The sequence below is a fragment of the Malus domestica genome, chromosome 03, assembly GCF_042453785.1.
Source record: "Malus domestica chromosome 03, GDT2T_hap1".
NCBI lineage: Eukaryota > Viridiplantae > Streptophyta > Magnoliopsida > Rosales > Rosaceae > Malus > Malus domestica.
The window spans coordinates 3,068,950-3,084,995 of NC_091663.1; the positions used below are offsets into that span (position 1 = coordinate 3,068,950).

General features: G+C 35.3%; 2 protein-coding genes across 2 annotated transcripts in view; both read left to right on the forward strand.

Moving 5' to 3' along the window:
* Window positions 1–1,005: 1,005 nt before the first annotated feature.
* Window positions 1,006–16,046, forward strand: part of LOC103449955 (replication protein A 70 kDa DNA-binding subunit B) — a 28,634-nt gene continuing 13,593 nt past the window's right edge. The window contains exons 1-9 of the mRNA XM_070818768.1: window positions 1,006–1,235; window positions 2,363–2,450; window positions 5,133–5,178; window positions 9,544–9,620; window positions 10,394–10,471; window positions 15,106–15,180; window positions 15,308–15,389; window positions 15,534–15,715; window positions 15,812–15,914. The gene's annotated coding sequence lies outside the window, so the exon portion shown is untranslated. The remainder of the gene's footprint in view (window positions 1,236–2,362; window positions 2,451–5,132; window positions 5,179–9,543; window positions 9,621–10,393; window positions 10,472–15,105; window positions 15,181–15,307; window positions 15,390–15,533; window positions 15,716–15,811; window positions 15,915–16,046) is intronic.
* On the forward strand, window positions 10,072–15,871 carry LOC114826273 (uncharacterized). The gene is made up of 6 exons (XM_070818648.1): window positions 10,072–10,471; window positions 10,598–11,995; window positions 12,107–14,676; window positions 15,106–15,180; window positions 15,308–15,403; window positions 15,812–15,871. Exons 1-6 carry the CDS (start codon window positions 10,072–10,074, stop codon window positions 15,869–15,871), a joined length of 4,599 nt encoding a protein of 1,532 aa, XP_070674749.1.

Consider the following 16,046-nt stretch of genomic DNA (forward strand, 5'->3'; position numbering starts at 1 on the left):
TCTTCCAAAATAATATTCAAAATATACTAAGAATAGGGTTAAATATATAATATGAAACTCACTCATCAGATATGATAACTCATTATTCAAATCTGACTTAGCCACTTTATCTATACTAAAGTAGGGGGGAGGGCAGGCACTATTCACGTTTGTTTTGATTTTGCTTTATTTACAACAATACCAGCCTGATGGGGAGTGGGTTGGGAGGGTAATTCTCAAAATTTCAGAGGGTAATTTTGTCCATGTGGCTTATCAGGGAGCCACTCGATTTCACGCTATTTACAACAAGCCCGTCAGGTTTGGTCTGATATTGGGGCTGGTTGGAAGGGCACTTTTGTCCTATTTGTTTGAGACGGATTGGGTGGGTTTACTTTGCTGTCATTCAGGGAGGGTTTCGGGGATGGGAGGCCATGCCTCCGTTAGAGAGGGAGAGAGAGAAACAGAGCAAGAGAGAGAGGGAGAGGGATCCTGGCATGGGTGAGTGGAATGGAGACAGTGAGAGAAAGAGAGAGGGAGGGGTTGGATGGTGAACAGAGCCGAGTAAGGTCCCCTCAGTTCATGAATCACTCTGGATCGTTCGTTCCCTTTTGCATGTCGGATCAATGGCTGGATTTCGAAAGCTAAGTTCCATTTTTTATTCCATTATTTGCTGTTAGCATAGATGTGAACTGTTGGGTTAGGTTTTGGGGGTTCCTTTGTTTCGTTTTCTCTCATTTTCTTTCATTTTGGGGATGCATCTCTCTGTTCTGTGCATTGCGTTCTGTTTTAAGGTCAGTTTTCTTCTTCTTTTTTGTGGCTTTTTTTTGGGGGGTTTTCAGTTTGTTCATCTTTCACTCTGTATTTAGATTTTTCGTTCGTGAATGACTGAATGGATATTGGGTTTTGGTGGTTGAAAATATGTTTTTTTTTTTCTGCTTAAGCTTCTTGCTCATTTTCCTGGGATTTTTGGTTTTCGGTTGCAAGGTTAAAGAGAACACTCAAATCTCAGGTTAAATGGGTATTGGGTTTTGGTGGTTTAAAATATGATTTTTTTTCTGCTTAAGCTTCTTGCTCATTTTTCTGGGATTTGTGGTTTTTGGTTGCAAGGGTAAAGAGAATGCTAAAATCTTAGAAATTGGTATTGGCTATTGTATTAATGCATTTGCATTTTCGTTGGTTTGCAGTGTAGGTGCATTGAGACCTAAAAATATTTGCGAGAACTTCATAAATTTTTCTGAGGCTCCGATCCTTGAAGGGTATGTGTTTTTGAGCTAAGTTTTTTTTTTTTTTTCGCTTCTCTATTGTTAGCATGTATTGTTGTCATTTATGGCCTTTTGTTATGAATTATTTCTGGATATTATATAAACTGCATAAAATTTGGATATGATGAGAAAACTAATTAAACTCAATCTTGGTAATGATTTCGTTTTTGAGAAGCTGTCGAAAAACAAAGTTTGGATAAGAAAAACATCATCCTTACCAGTTAAGTCATTGATAGCATTTTGAGCATCCTGAAAAGGTAAATGAGAGTATGATGAGTTTTGATTTAGTTAGAAATTGACAAACTGTTAAAGGCAGAGGCTGGGCTCTAAACTATTGTTCAGTGTTTATCTGTACTGGTTTGTTGTGTGCTTGAGGAGCTCTATCTTTTATTCTGTCCTGAAATTGGTCTGTCTGTGGAATGGAAAGATAAAAATTTCGTAAATGTTTTGATATTTTTGACATGATTTATACTTGGGATTCATATTTTTCAAAGTTTGTAAAAGTACTTGACCTGTGATGAGTTCCTTTGTATACCTTATTAAATAAGTTACATATTTTTCGTGAATAATTGTGTGTTTGATCTGGTATTAGAACAAGAATGCTGTTTGAAATTTTGTTGGCGTGCTAAGTGAAACCACGACTACTGAGGCTTTGGAGGAATGGTGTTGAAACCTATCAAATTTTCCCGTACTGATTGCTTCGTTTATTTTTTTAAGCTTTATTTGCTTCATTGTTCACCTGTGATGGGTTCATCAATATTGGTAACATAGGATAATTTCATGTTTTTTTCTTTCGGTTTTACGACATTTTTCCTCACTTCAAAATCTTATAGGTTTCATAAATTTACTTACCTTTGTTGGGATTCTGATCTTTTTACTGAAATTGTTTTGGTCCCTGATACTCAACTCTGATTTCTGCTATTAATTGCTGCTGAAATGTGACTTTTGCTATTAATTTATTTACCCTTCATATTTATGCTGCTTTTTGATTCCATTCGAATTAAATAATGTAGTTAATCTTGATATGAATTCTCTCTGTAACAATAATTAGCGATTTTAATTTAAATTATTACTGATTTGTTCTTGATTTGCCATTGAATCTTTCTTAATTTGGTCTGCAGGTGGTTCTGACGCGGAGGAGAAGCTGTAAGAGGTTATGATCTTGCTGCACTTAAGTGCAGCTGTTCTTCAACTCATATAAACTCTTTGGTAGGGTTCAAACTGTTAAGGGTTTTATTATTTTGTAAAAGCTTTTTAGCAGCAGAAGTTTGGTCTTTTTGTGGTTGCATTATTACACTGTACAACTCGAGTTAGAATGGGTTTCTTGCTAACTGATGTGACTTAGGGATTCTAAAAGTGGTTGCATTTTACAACATACAACTTCAGTTTGTCTCGGTTTCTCAATGAATGTCGTATGAATTCTTAATTTAATTTCAGAAGGTGATGCGTTTAAAGTTTGTGCTATGTGATGAAGTTAGCATTTTGTTTTTTTTATTATATACTGGTGGTCAACATTTTTAGTATATTGGTTGAGAAAGATTTATCATTTTCTCATTTTTGTATTTCTATAAATTTTGAGAGTCTTCGTTCTTCAAAAATCAGAAAGGTCACAATGTAGTAAGGGTGTAACAGTTGCCTAGGATCAAGCAAAAGGAGTAATACATTCAGCATTTACACACTGAAGTAGGCCAAAAGTGAAAACTGACCAGTAAAGATTATGGTAATTCACTGATTTAAACATAAACCAGCTTTGAGAGTGATGCTCACCCATTGTTCGTTTTCCTTGCAAGCATATTTTCTGCCCAAAGTTTCCCAAACTGTTCTCGAACCGCTGTATCAGCATATCTTTCCAACTTCTAATAGTCTCTGGTGCTAGAACATCTTCTAACTTCTAATTTTTTGTCTTTGTGTTGGATTTTGATGTTTATGTTTTGCTGCTAAGTAGACTTTATACTGTTTTAAATCTATTTTGTAAATGTGCTTAAAGATTGGACATGTTATTGAATATTAGCCATGTAGTTTGAATTGGATATGTGATTGAGTATTGGGTATTTAGTTTAAATTGATTTGAAAATGTGGTTTGTTGAATTGGAATTTGGATGTGTGCTAATTTGAATTGCATATGTTTGAATTAGAGATGTGCTGCTTTGAATTGGATAGGTTGAATTGGAGTGTGCTATATTGATATATAATGAACTAATGGATACAAAACACAGACGCACACACACGCACACATTCACCAGTAACCACCTACTTTGGGTTGTACCTGTATGGGTGAATCGCTCTGATACTGTGTATTCACACGGTTAATTCTGTTAGGTGCACGTTACCCTATAGATGTTACAATTTAGGTCTTGAATAATTTTTCTCACCTCCCTTCTAATACCATCAAATCAGGTAGACCTTTCCTTAACAAACCTAGCAATCTCTAAAATCTTCCAAATTTCCATACCTCTTCTATAGGTTTTCAGTGAATCAAGACGTTTTGTTGATATCTTGGTGTTTGTGTTCAACACATAACTGAACAACGAGTTACAAGGAAATGAGATTTTTATGCAAATCATTTGGAGTTTGATCTATTAGTATTAATGTACGAATGGAGAATTATTGTAATTGTTTTTTTTTTATGTTTAACATCTTTTGCTAATCATATTTTTACCTCTTTTCCAATTTTGGGTAGCATTTTTTGCTTTTTAGTTGGCTTTGAAACGAAATTTTTTAAGCTGCCAAACACCATTTCGTTTTGTTTCAAGCTACTAAACCGCATTTGGTTCTGTTTGATTGTTGTCTATTTAGAGTTTTTCCTGTTTTGGTTGGTGGGGTTGAATTTATTTGGGTTTATATTTGATTTAGTTGGTTAATTTTTTTATTGGTTGCAGATGATATATTACTGTGGAACTTTCTATCTTTGTGGTTGTTTCAGTGGTCGTTTTTGCATATCTTGATATGTAATGATAAAAAAGTTAATGACATTGATCATAAAACAATTTTTTGGTTTGGTTTAGAAGAATGCAGTTGGTTCAGTGAGATTTTTATTCATTAACTGTATAACCAAATTTATGAATTGTATATATTGTCTTGATATCTGAATGTGTAATGGAGATGTAAACACATAGTATGAATGAGAGGGTTGAAATGGAATCAACCCTGTGGTTGGGGACTGAACGAATGTGAAATGTTGCATCTGGTATAAATTGGATAGTTGAGCATCCCGCTGTGGTTCTCTGTTTTTCCAAGAGAGGGTATCTGTTTTGAGTCTGCTATACTTATTGCTTTAATTTTTTATGACCCTTAATAATAGAGATTGAACTACAGTGTTGTATGATGGTGTTTCCAATGTTTTAGATGACATTGATCTATATTAGTTTAAAAAAATATTTAAAGATTTGTTTTCGAGGGAACCATTAGGTATTAATTCATATATGTATTCGGTGAGTTGGTCAGCTTCGATTTCAGCAATAGGAGAAATTTAAGCTGTGATATATAAAGTTGGTTATTTGCTTCTCAAGCCATTGAGCCACAAAAGTTATTCATGCACTTAGTTCTTTATTATAAGATTGAACAAATTTAATTTGCTTTTATATCCGATTGTATTGAACTAATTGTAGATTCCATGACATTACTGTTCCATTATGGCCTTGGTATAGAGCCCTTGGAATTTACTCAACATTTCACCTAGGTCTACAACTTTTGTATTCTTCGCTGAACCAAATTATTGTGTTAGATTCAAAATATTCCTAAATTTTTTTTTGTTTTGTTTTGCTTTTTTTTTTTTTGGGCTTTTTGGTTTTTTGGTGTGTCTTTGCTCATTTAGCTAAAATTTCATTAGATTTCATCTTTAAATTTGAAAGTCTTAGGGTTGCTAATGGATTTACTTTTTGCAAATTTCAGAAATTTCGATCGTTGGAGGAAGAAGTTGGTTCCTTGATGTTTTGAGGTATATAATTATGTGCCATCATTTTTTTTTCAAAGCCTGATTAGTTATCTACCTTTTTTTTATTTATATTCGTGAAGCATTCATATTTGGATTTTAAATATATGATTAACTTTTGTTATTTTAGCTTTTATTGGAACTGAGTTTTTTTCTTTTTTATGTGTGTATCTGTTATCTGTTGATTTATGCAAATGTTGAATAACTGAGTATTTATTTGGTGGTTTAAGTTTTAGAGTGGAACTGGGCTTCTTTCTATTTTGTACACGTATCTGTATCTGTCTATTTATGTAAAGCTTGAGAAAACTGAGTGGTCGGTGTATTTGTTCCAAACAACATTCAAAATGGATGATTGGTTTATTTGTTCTAAACCCTATTAGATTTGTATTTGCTTGGATGGGCTGTTAGTATAGGGATGGTTAGATTACGAATTTTGTTTTGGCATTTTGTGATTCAGATCTAATTACAGGTTTTGTGTTCATGTCTCCATGTTTCGGTTTTTGTCCTCTTTGTGTGGTTAGTTTGGGATCTAATTGTCCAATGGTTGGATGGTTTGTTTGTTTTTTTTTCTTTGAACTTTGTTTGTGTGATCCTGTTAGAGTTGAAGGTCCCTTGCTAACTCTCTTATTCTGGTTTAGGCCAGCGTTGTAGCTTTTTTTTATCGAATGTTGTTAGCCATTTTATCTTTGTGATTTTGTTATTGGTTGGTTGGTGTTTTAATTAGGTTTTTCCGATAGTTAACTATCTCATCGTTCCCGAATTGTTTTAACATATGCTGTTCATAACTGCACTTTCTCAACAAATCAGAATTTAAAAAAAAAAAAAAAAAACCAGCGTTTTAGAAAATGAGTTGCCTTTTAACAACTCATAAATACATCTTAGATGTTCAGAAAAATTCGTGAGCATTTACATTCAAAGCGCATTAACTCATGAATAATTAGGTTTTGTAGCTTCTTTATCAGCTATCACTTCAAAATTTGATTTACAACACTGTCAAAATACTTTTTGGTTGTGTTTTCTTTAATAATTATCTAACTTTTGGGAGCTCTTATGCATTTACTTTATTAATTTGAGTTTTAAAGATTTATCACAGTGTCATTCTTAAATCTGGAAAGTTAAATATATTTTGAAAAACCATCAATATTAATGTTGTATTTAATTTCTGATTCAGGGTAAATAAAATGATGAATGAGATTGATCGAAGAGAACAACAAATTCTAGGAGGAGTTTTGGTCAAAAATTTAAGGGAACTGGTTAAGGCACGAAACGAAGAAAAAAATCGAGGGACATTAGTGAGATATTTCGATGCTCCCCCGGGATCTGGTACAAGAGAGCAGTGAAAATAGAAAAAACAAGGATGGGTTTGCGTGTTTATGGTAAAGGTCCGAATCGGAACAAGTTGGTGGTCCATACTATGTATCGACCTGCAAATCGTACTAATCCGCCGAAAGAAAAAGTTCCGATGAATGATAATGTTTTGCAACGATTTTTGGGGTTTTTTCGTGGAATGTTCAAGTTTGATCGTTCGAAAAAGGTTGGAGTTTTGTTGTTCTTGCTTGCCTCTGCTGCAACAACCTTTTGGGTTCTAAATGTCTTGAGACGACGTGGGTCATGGATAAGATAAGGGTAGTGTAAATTTTTTTTGTTTGGTGATAAGGGCAATAATGTAAACAATTAACCCTTTAACCATTGTAAGCATAAAATGTTGTTGATACTCTTTTTTGAACTTTTTGGTACACTTTTGTATCGCACTTTAATGTTTTTTCGTGACCCTTTTAGCATCTTAACTATGAAGTGTTGTTAATACTCTTTTTTACACCTTTTTGATACAACTTTGTATCATTTAAGGATATTTTTTTGCTGTTGATAACCTCATGGTCTTGGTATTATGTTTCTCTGCTTATAGTTTTATGCGGTTGCCTGTTCTCATGAATGAATAATTTCTTTGCTTATTTGGTCTGATGCTGAACAAAGCCAATGTATATGCAAGATTGCTAAAATTCAGCAGATTGGTTTTCCAATTGCAGCTTTGGTCGATTTTTGTAAAGATTCTATTCTCTTTTGTAACTCAAAAAATTTTGGTTGGTTAAATTCTATTTGTATGGATGATTATGTTGTGCAAGTTATTTGTTTTGAGCAATGACTGGACTCTAAAAAATTGTGGTGGTTAATGTGGTTTTTAGGTTGGTTTTTTGGTCGGGAAAGACGAGGTGTGCATGAGTTTTACATTCTTATTTTCGATTGATATATCACTACTAGAATATGGAAGACATTCATATCGTGCAACAAATCCAAGAATTTAAAATAAAAGGGCTAAGTGCGGTTTGTAGAGGGTGGGTTCAAGAATGGGTGAAGTTTGGGTACATGGTGGGATGAATACTAATGGTTTCTTGATTGTATCCATGCCTTTGGAAAACCGTAACGATTGTCTCCTCGCTGTTTCTGTGCGGGAAGCACAATGCCGGAAAACAAAGGTTAGGAAACTAACTACGGAAGCAAAGAAAGAGTGAGGCATGATTACAACGGCAACATTGTGCCCTGCAAGAATTGCCGGTGAGATAGAGATGGCTAACAGCCTTCGCACTTGGGATGCACTTTCAAGTGTTGTCAAGGTCCTCATGTGGTGTTATGTCTCTTTAGATTATAAACTCCGAAAACTCTCTCCATGTTTTGTTTGTATTTCCGCCAAGCAGGAGCAATATCTTCTGCTGTCTTATCTCTCCCCCAAGTGGATGTGGATGTTTCTTTAGCTGCAGTTTTCCCCCAAGATGGTGTGTCATCTTCACTTCCCTTATTTGCCCCTTGGGGAAATGTCATGGATTCTTCACTTTTGCCCTAGATAGATGTAGCATCTTCTGTGGCAGTATTTGTTCACCATGCTGGAGCAGTATCTTCTGCTGCCTTGAGTATCTCCCAAGTAGATGCACCAAGTTCTTTAGCTAGAGTTTTACCCCACGATGATGAAGACCATCGATTGTGTGCCTTTGACTTTTTTTGGCTTTGCTTTAATCCATGAGTTTTTGTGCCGTAATGAATTCTTTCTCATATTGCATATAAAAAACTACTCTGGTGCTTCTATTAAACCAAAACAAAGTTATATGTCACTTATACAATTTGCATGGTAGTTGTTGGTTAGGTTTGCTTAATTCTTTTACTAACAATTTGTTTACACATACTCGGTCCATTTGTCTTCATATAAGTATATAAAAACTGCATCGTGTAACTAATTAGATTTTGTCTACCTATAATTGAGCTTATGGGGCATATCTACTTTTAATGAAAGAAAAAAATGGCAAGCTAAAAATTTAAAGAGTTTCTAACACATATATACAACGATTATGTTTTACCTTGATCTCACTCTAACTCATTCATCGTGGCAGTATATAATCGTTCCATCAAATTTATGTGTTTAAAATACTTTTCTTGCAACGCCTCCTTAATGGCATTATTGTTACTAATCATATAACTTTATATGATTACTTTTTGTTTTTGTTGGTTTGGAAAAATAATCTTTTTTTAGTTAAAAAATGAATAATATAATAACCATAGTAAATATTTATTTTTATAATGATGAAAATTGAAATGGAACTTGACAATTCTATGGATGATATGCGATGGATAGATATTATTTTCAGGCTTAGATTCCAGCCTGATGTATGCTATCGCAAGTGATGGAATTGCATCATTCGTTTCTACCTTTTCTTGAATATATGTAATGAACATTTTTTCCAACGTCTATGGGATCAGACATAGCAAATGCAAACTTTCAAGTTCCGACTTTCTGATTGTTGCAATCTTTGATGATTTGTTTAATCCTCTTAGCCTTTTATTGGATGAATGAAAACTGTTTTGCATTGTTGTTATTTTTTTGTCTTATATGCTTCTTTTTCCTAGATCGGGTTTGATTCTACATGATTCGTTTATCTTGGTGCATTTCATTGGTTAACGAAGGGAAAAAATTTCAATGTTTCAAACCCTAATCATCTTGGTTTTAGGCAATACATCTTTTTTTCTACTCGAAAAATGTTTGGTGCATGTCCTACATAATGGATTAGAACTACTTTCTATGTTTGTTGTTGATTAAGTGCGCAAAGCCCAACTCCATTTTTGACTGCTAAAAATGATTTGTTGTTTTAAATAAACAGGTTAGATTGTTAACTGTGCACTTATCGTCTCGCACCGTTTACCGTTCTAGAATGAATAGAGCCTAAATAATTTGTTTCTTTCTTTCAAATTTATGCATGCATGTCCTACAGAACTAATGGCATAGAATTGGAATTGTGACTTGCCCTTTTTTGTTTAATGTTTGTTTGCTTTTCTATTTCCCTCCAATTATATATGTGTTTATATAATGTCTTCCTCTTTGTCCAGGTTCTGTTTTGATCATTGGGGGTCCTACATTGTTCTTCATTAACATTTGTAGCAGCTGGGCTTCCACATCTACAAAGGTTAGATTTTTGGCCCTTTAAAAAACCATCGCCTTTTTTTTTAATCCACTATTTTCTTGGTTTACACGCTTGATTGTCAATGCATGTCTTTTTTGAATCATGGTAGCGTTGTTGTTTCATCTTTTGCTATTTACCTTTACCGCACTTTTTTTGTTGTCAGAATTCGTTTTATTTGTTCCTTTTCCGTATTCCACTATGAAACATCTTTCTCTAAGGAAACAGCTGCAGATCAACTTTTTGTATTCTTCCTTTTTTTTTTTTTTGGTAAAAGGGCTAGGATTATGTTTTTACTATTATGTTTACAACGTGGTCAGGATTTTGAAAACCTCCTGGTTTAATGGGTTGTGGTTCACTGGTCATTCCATGTGGTTAACATGGTTACTTCATCGTGGCATTGCTTTAATTAGAAAATAAACCACTACCGTGTGGTTTTTTCCGTCTGTGTAGATTTATGTCTGGAAGAATAGGGGTAGCTAGCAATGCCACTGGAACTAAACATGCCGATTTGCCTGCATCTGTTGCAGTCGTTGATCTGAATAGTTTGGTGTTACAAGATGTTCCCACCATTTATAACAATGAATACAGCAATGCTTCAAGCTCTTTGCTATTTTTAAACAGTGGAAGCAACCCTTCCCACACATTTGCATCAAATTTTGAACGAAATTTTCCCTCCAATGATGATTCTGCCTCACCTTTGGAAGCTGGGACAAGTTCTCAACCAATTTCTGTACCTGTTTGTCTTGCTGATCGTGCTACTCTACACTATCTATTAGCCAGAGATACTCAAAGTGTTAATTCTGTTGCAAATTCGCTCATCACTGGACAAGCAGCTTATCAGAAAAAAAGAAAAAGTATGCAATCTTCCAATGTGACTTTCTTTGCATTCTCTTGCTGGTTTGAAAATTTAACATTTCTTCTATGATCAACTTCTATTCATTGGTTTCATTTATGCTTCTATTAATCTTTGTTTTCTATAGGAATTGATCCAGAATATGTTGATTTTGGATTAAGAGATTGCCAATGTCAATACTGCAATGCTCTGTTTTGGCCTGCAGAGCAAACAAAGAAGCATGCTAAGCATACTTCCTCTGTTTCAACCCCGCAATTTACTGCGTGTTGCATGAGCAACAAAGTACACTTTGCACGTGCTAAACCCACTCCTGCTTATTTGGAACATTTGTTAAACCCCATGAATTCTCAAGCCTTTTTGAAGTTTAAAACAAATATTAGATCATATAATTCAATAATGGCATTAACTTCAATGGGGGCCAAAGTTGATCCGTCTATCAACAAGCGTCGGGGTCCATATGTTTTTAAGATTAACGGTCAGGTACATCATTTGATGGGTTCTCTGTTGCCTCCAGAAGGCAGCGATCCTAAGTTTGCACAACTGTATATTTATGACACTCAAAATGAAGTCAATAATCGTATCAATTGTTTCAATGGATCAGAACCGTCTGAAAAACTTGATCAACAGATTGTTGGTGACCTCATCAAAATGCTGGATGAGTGTAATGAAGTTGTTAAGCTTTTTAGGCTCGCCAGGGATAGGATTAATGAAGGGTCCATAAGTAATTTAAGGCTGCGTTTATATGGTGCACAGAGCAATCGTGATGTGCAGTACAATTTGCCGACATGTGACGGGATTGGTGGGTTGATAGTTGGGGATATCGGCCAATTTCACACCGAAAGAGATATTGTTGTGGAGCATAAGACTGATGGCCTGCAGAGAATCACAAAGTTACATCCTAAGTACATGGCACTTCAATATCCTCTTCTTCTCCCATACGGTGAAGATGGTTATAGGAAAGGTCTCCCTTGGAATCCCAATTTTAGGGGGAGAAAACCAAAGGATGGCAGCGGGGTATCCATGAGAGCATTTTTTGGTTATCAAATTCAGGATAGACCAGGCCATACTGACACCCTGTTAAAAGGTGGGAGATTGTTTCAACAATACTTGGTTGATGCATATGCGACACTTGAAGAAGATAGGTTAGATTTCATTAGAGCAAATCAAGATTCTTTGAGAACAGAAGGTCTTAAAGGAATTCATGAAGCACTTAAAGCAGGAAATGCAGCTGGTTCTGCTGTTGGCAAGAGGGTTATTCTGCCAACTTCGTTTACAGGTAGTGCTAGATATATGATAAATAATTATCAGGATGCCATGGCTATATGTCGTCAGTTTGGAAATCCTGATTTATTTATCACTTTTACCTGTAATGCTAAATGGCCTGAAATTATTGAAGATCTGCGTGATAAACCTGGTTGTAAAGCTGAAGATAGACCAGATCTAATTTCTAGAATTTTTAAGGCAAAACTTGACCATATGATTAAATACCTCAAATCAGGAAAACCTTTTGGCGACGTCGAATCTGGTCAGTATATTTTTCTTGGCCAAAATTTTCCCTTTATTTCTTTTTGTCTTTTTGATACAAATCTAAAAAGTCTATAATTTTGATGTATCTACATTCTATTTTGATTAACAGTCCTTTACACAGTGGAGTTCCAGAAAAGAGGTCTTCCTCATTGTCATATCTTACTTTGGGTCAAAAAGCATTATAAGTGTCATTCTCCTTATGATGTTGATTCTATAATTTCGGCTGAGATTCCTGATCAAAGATGTGACAAGGCTGGGTATGATGCAGTTTCACAATACATGATACACGGTCCATGTGGTGCTGCAAATAAATTTTCACCTTGCATGAAAGAAAACAAGTGTTCAAAAAAATTTCCTAAATCTTTCACAAGTGAAACCACTTTTTCTGACGAGGGTTTTGTTAAGTATAAGCGTCGAGATATAGAAAATCTTTTTGTTCAAAAAAATGGAATCAAGCTTGATAATGCATTTGTCGTCCCTTACAACCGTGAGCTATTATTGAAGTATCAAGCACATATAAATGTTGAATCATGTTGTCAATCGATGCTTATTAAATATCTTTTTAAGTACATAACTAAAGGTGCTGATCGAGCTAGAGCTGTTTTCGAGGATGAAGAGTTTGATGAGATTGTGGCTTATCTAAACTGTAGATACTTATGCCCTTACGAAGCAGTTTGGAGATTGTTACAGTTTCACATTCATTTTAGAGAACCATCGGTTCAGAGATTGTCTGTGCACCTTCCATCTGACCAAAATATGGTTTTCAAAGAGACTGATGATCTCAACCATGTTGTTAACAACCCTAATCTTGAAAGCACAATGTTAACACAATGGTTTCAAACCAATGTTGAAGACCCTGATGCACGTGAGTTATCTTATGTTGAATTTCCTACAAAGTATGTATGGAAAAATGATGAGAAACAGTGGTCCCGTAGAAAAAAAGGCAGATCTTTAGGTAGGGTTGCATATGTTCACCCTGCTGCCGGTGAATTATATTACCTGAGATTGTTGCTAAATTACCAAAAAGGCAGCTTTGGATTTGACCATCTGAGGACCGTCAATGCTGTTCTTCAACCCACATTTCAAGCTGCATGCACCTCTCTTGGTTTATTAGGTGATGATAGGGAATGGAATAACGCTATGTTAGAAGCTGTTCTCACTGCATCATCCTCTCAACTTAGGCAATTGTTTGTCACATTGGTTCTCTTTTGTGATGTTGCTGATCCATCAGCTTTGTTTGAAACGCATTGGAAGACGATGTGTGATGACATTGTGAAAAATATGATGAATGCTTTTGGCTTGCAAAATGTTTCTAAATACCAAGATGAAGTTAGAAATTTACTTTTGTACGAGTTAGAAAAACTGTTTGTTGCTGCAAATAGTTCTTTGTTGAAGCATCACTTACCGCAACCAAGCAATTTGATGATGGATAGGCTTGCAAATCGCAGTTTGAGAGAAGAGTTAGATTATGATGTGGACAAGATGAAACATGAGCACTCGCTCTTAATCAGCCAGTTAAATACAGAGCAACAATATGTTTATAACAGTGTCATGGAAACAATTGACAACAATAGATCCGGCCTATTTTTTGTGCATGGTCATGGTGGCACAGGTAAAACTTTTTTGTGGACAACCATCATTGCTAAAATAAGATCCCAAAATCAGATTGTTTTGGCGGTGGCTTCATCTGGAATTGCCTCCCTCTTGCTACCTGGTGGAAGAACGGCTCACTCTAGATTTAAAATTCCCATCAACATCACAGATTGTTCAGTTTGTGAAATAAAAAAAGGGACTCATCTTGCAAAACTAATCATTGAAGCTGTTCTTATTCTTTGGGACGAAGCCCCCATGAATCATAAACAATGTTTTGAAACTCTTGATAGATCTCTTCGTGATGTTCTTAAAGGGTCAAGACCAGGTTTCGACCATTTGCCATTTGGGGGTAAGCCGATTCTTTTTGGAGGTGATTTCAGGCAAATTCTTCCTGTTGTCCCAAACGGAAGCGTCGCTGACATTGTTGAAGCTTCATTAACAAGTTCATATCTTTGGCCCTATTTAACTATATTCTTTTTGAAGCAAAATATGAGACTTTCAAAGACAGGTTTGGACGAAAGGGAAAAACAAGAACTTGCTCATTTTGCAAAGTGGATATTAGACATTGGCAATGGTACTGTTGTCGAATCTTTATCTTCAACTGATGAAGAAAGCTGTTGGGTTCAGATACCCGAACAATTCCTTATTCGTTTTGATGAAGATCCCATCAAAGCCATGGTTTCAGCTGTGTATACGGATTTCATGACAAATTTTCAAGATGTCCCGTATTTGAAAGAGAGAGCTATTGTGACACCACGTAATGATACAGCTGCTGGAATAAATGATTTTCTGTTGGGTATGGTACCCGGTGAAAGTCGTACCTATCTCAGTTTTGATTCAGTGTCTTCTTCAACAGAAAATTTAGAGAATTTAGACGTGCTTTATCCAACAGAATTTCTAAACCAACTTGATTTACCTGGTTTGCCGCATCACAAGTTGGTTTTGAAAGTTGGCACCCCAGTGATGTTGATCAGGAATTTAAACCAAAGTGTTGGGTTGTGTAACGGAACACGATTGGTTGTGATCCAATTAAACGACAGAATTATACAAGCAAAAATCATTACAGGAAGCAACATTGGTGAAAAAGTTTTTATCCCCAGGATAATTACTGAATCATCTCAGCACAAATTTCCCTTTATCTTGCGAAGGCGACAGTTCCCTCTAAAAATTTGTTATGCGATGACAATCAACAAAAGTCAAGGACAATCCTTGAAAATTGTCGGTTTGTATCTATCCCAACCTGTTTTTTCTCATGGGCAACTATATGTTGCGGTGTCTAGAGTCACCTCAAAAAAAGGTCTCAAAATTGTTATCACTCATGATTCCGACATGCCTTACGGCTATACAAAAAACATAGTTTATAAAGATGTTTTGAAACATTTGCATGAAGGTATAACTTTGCATTATTATTTTGTCCTTTTATTTATTTTTCTAAACATGACTCTGCCGTTACTTTGATAAATCAGCTTAGTAAGTTTTCAATTTAATTTGGTTCTCAATTTTTATTCTATTTAGATTGATGGAGATGATGCCGCTTCATTTTCCAATACCATACTAGCCAGCAAACAAGCTCCAAATCAGGGTTTGCAGGTTGGTGATCAAAATGTGATTGTAATCAATATTTATATATAGATAAATAACTGAAAGTTTTAGTTTCAGAGATGAAATAGGTATGAGTGCTTATTGAAATCTGTTCTATTGTGGTTTTTTTTTGCAGGAAAAGCAAGAAATTACAATTGAAAAAGAAAAGTGTAATAAGCAGAAATGTATCACCATTGTGAAAGCACTGCAGCTTTTTGGTGAGCTATCTGTTGTATTATATCCTTTGTCTTTCTATTTGCAAACTTTTATTTAAATCCTAGCATAATAGGTAACTGCAATTTATTTTTGGATTTGGTTCTTCACTGATGGGATGTTGTGGGGGCGTGATTTGCGGGAGATAGGGGAGGGGATTGGGTGCAGAGAGAGGTGAGGGCAGGTGCACGATTAGGGGGACAGAAAGAGAGTTGATTGGGTCCACCATGAACAAAGCTCCTTTGAAGTTCGAAAGCCCGATATGAAATGCAATTTCCATAATCCTGTTCGCCCTGAAATCCGACAATGTCCTCATCTCCTCTCGCGACCTGTAAGTGTTACTCCACTTTGGTTCTCAGTAATATGGAGTTTGTAGCACTTTTGGCTTTTCAATTCTAAAAATTTATTCTTTAAATTCTTTTTGCAGATATTAAGATTGTACGACCTGGAAGTGACGGGCATACCAAATGGATCCATGGATGGATGAAACTATGAAGAAGACTCATGTCAGCCGCCAAGCTACCCGAAAAGTGAGGCTTCAAATTTGAGTTGTCTTTCATATCTGTGTGTGATTTTGATTTCTTTGGTTCTGGATGGGTTTTGATTTCTTTGATTCTGGGTGGATTTTGATTTCTTTGATTTCTGAGTTGGCTAATTTATGT

Bases quoted from the DNA above. Each gene is read 5' to 3' on its own strand.
- LOC114826273 (XM_070818648.1), top strand. From the start codon at position 10,072: ATGTCTGGAAGAATAGGGGTAGCTAGCAATGCCACTGGAACTAAACAT. The intron at 14,677-15,105 runs GTTTTTATCCCC...TATTCTATTTAG, and splicing joins GAAGCAACATTGGTGAAAAA to ATTGATGGAGATGATGCCGC. The intron at 15,404-15,811 runs GTATTATATCCT...TTCTTTTTGCAG, and splicing joins TTTTTGGTGAGCTATCTGTT to ATATTAAGATTGTACGACCT.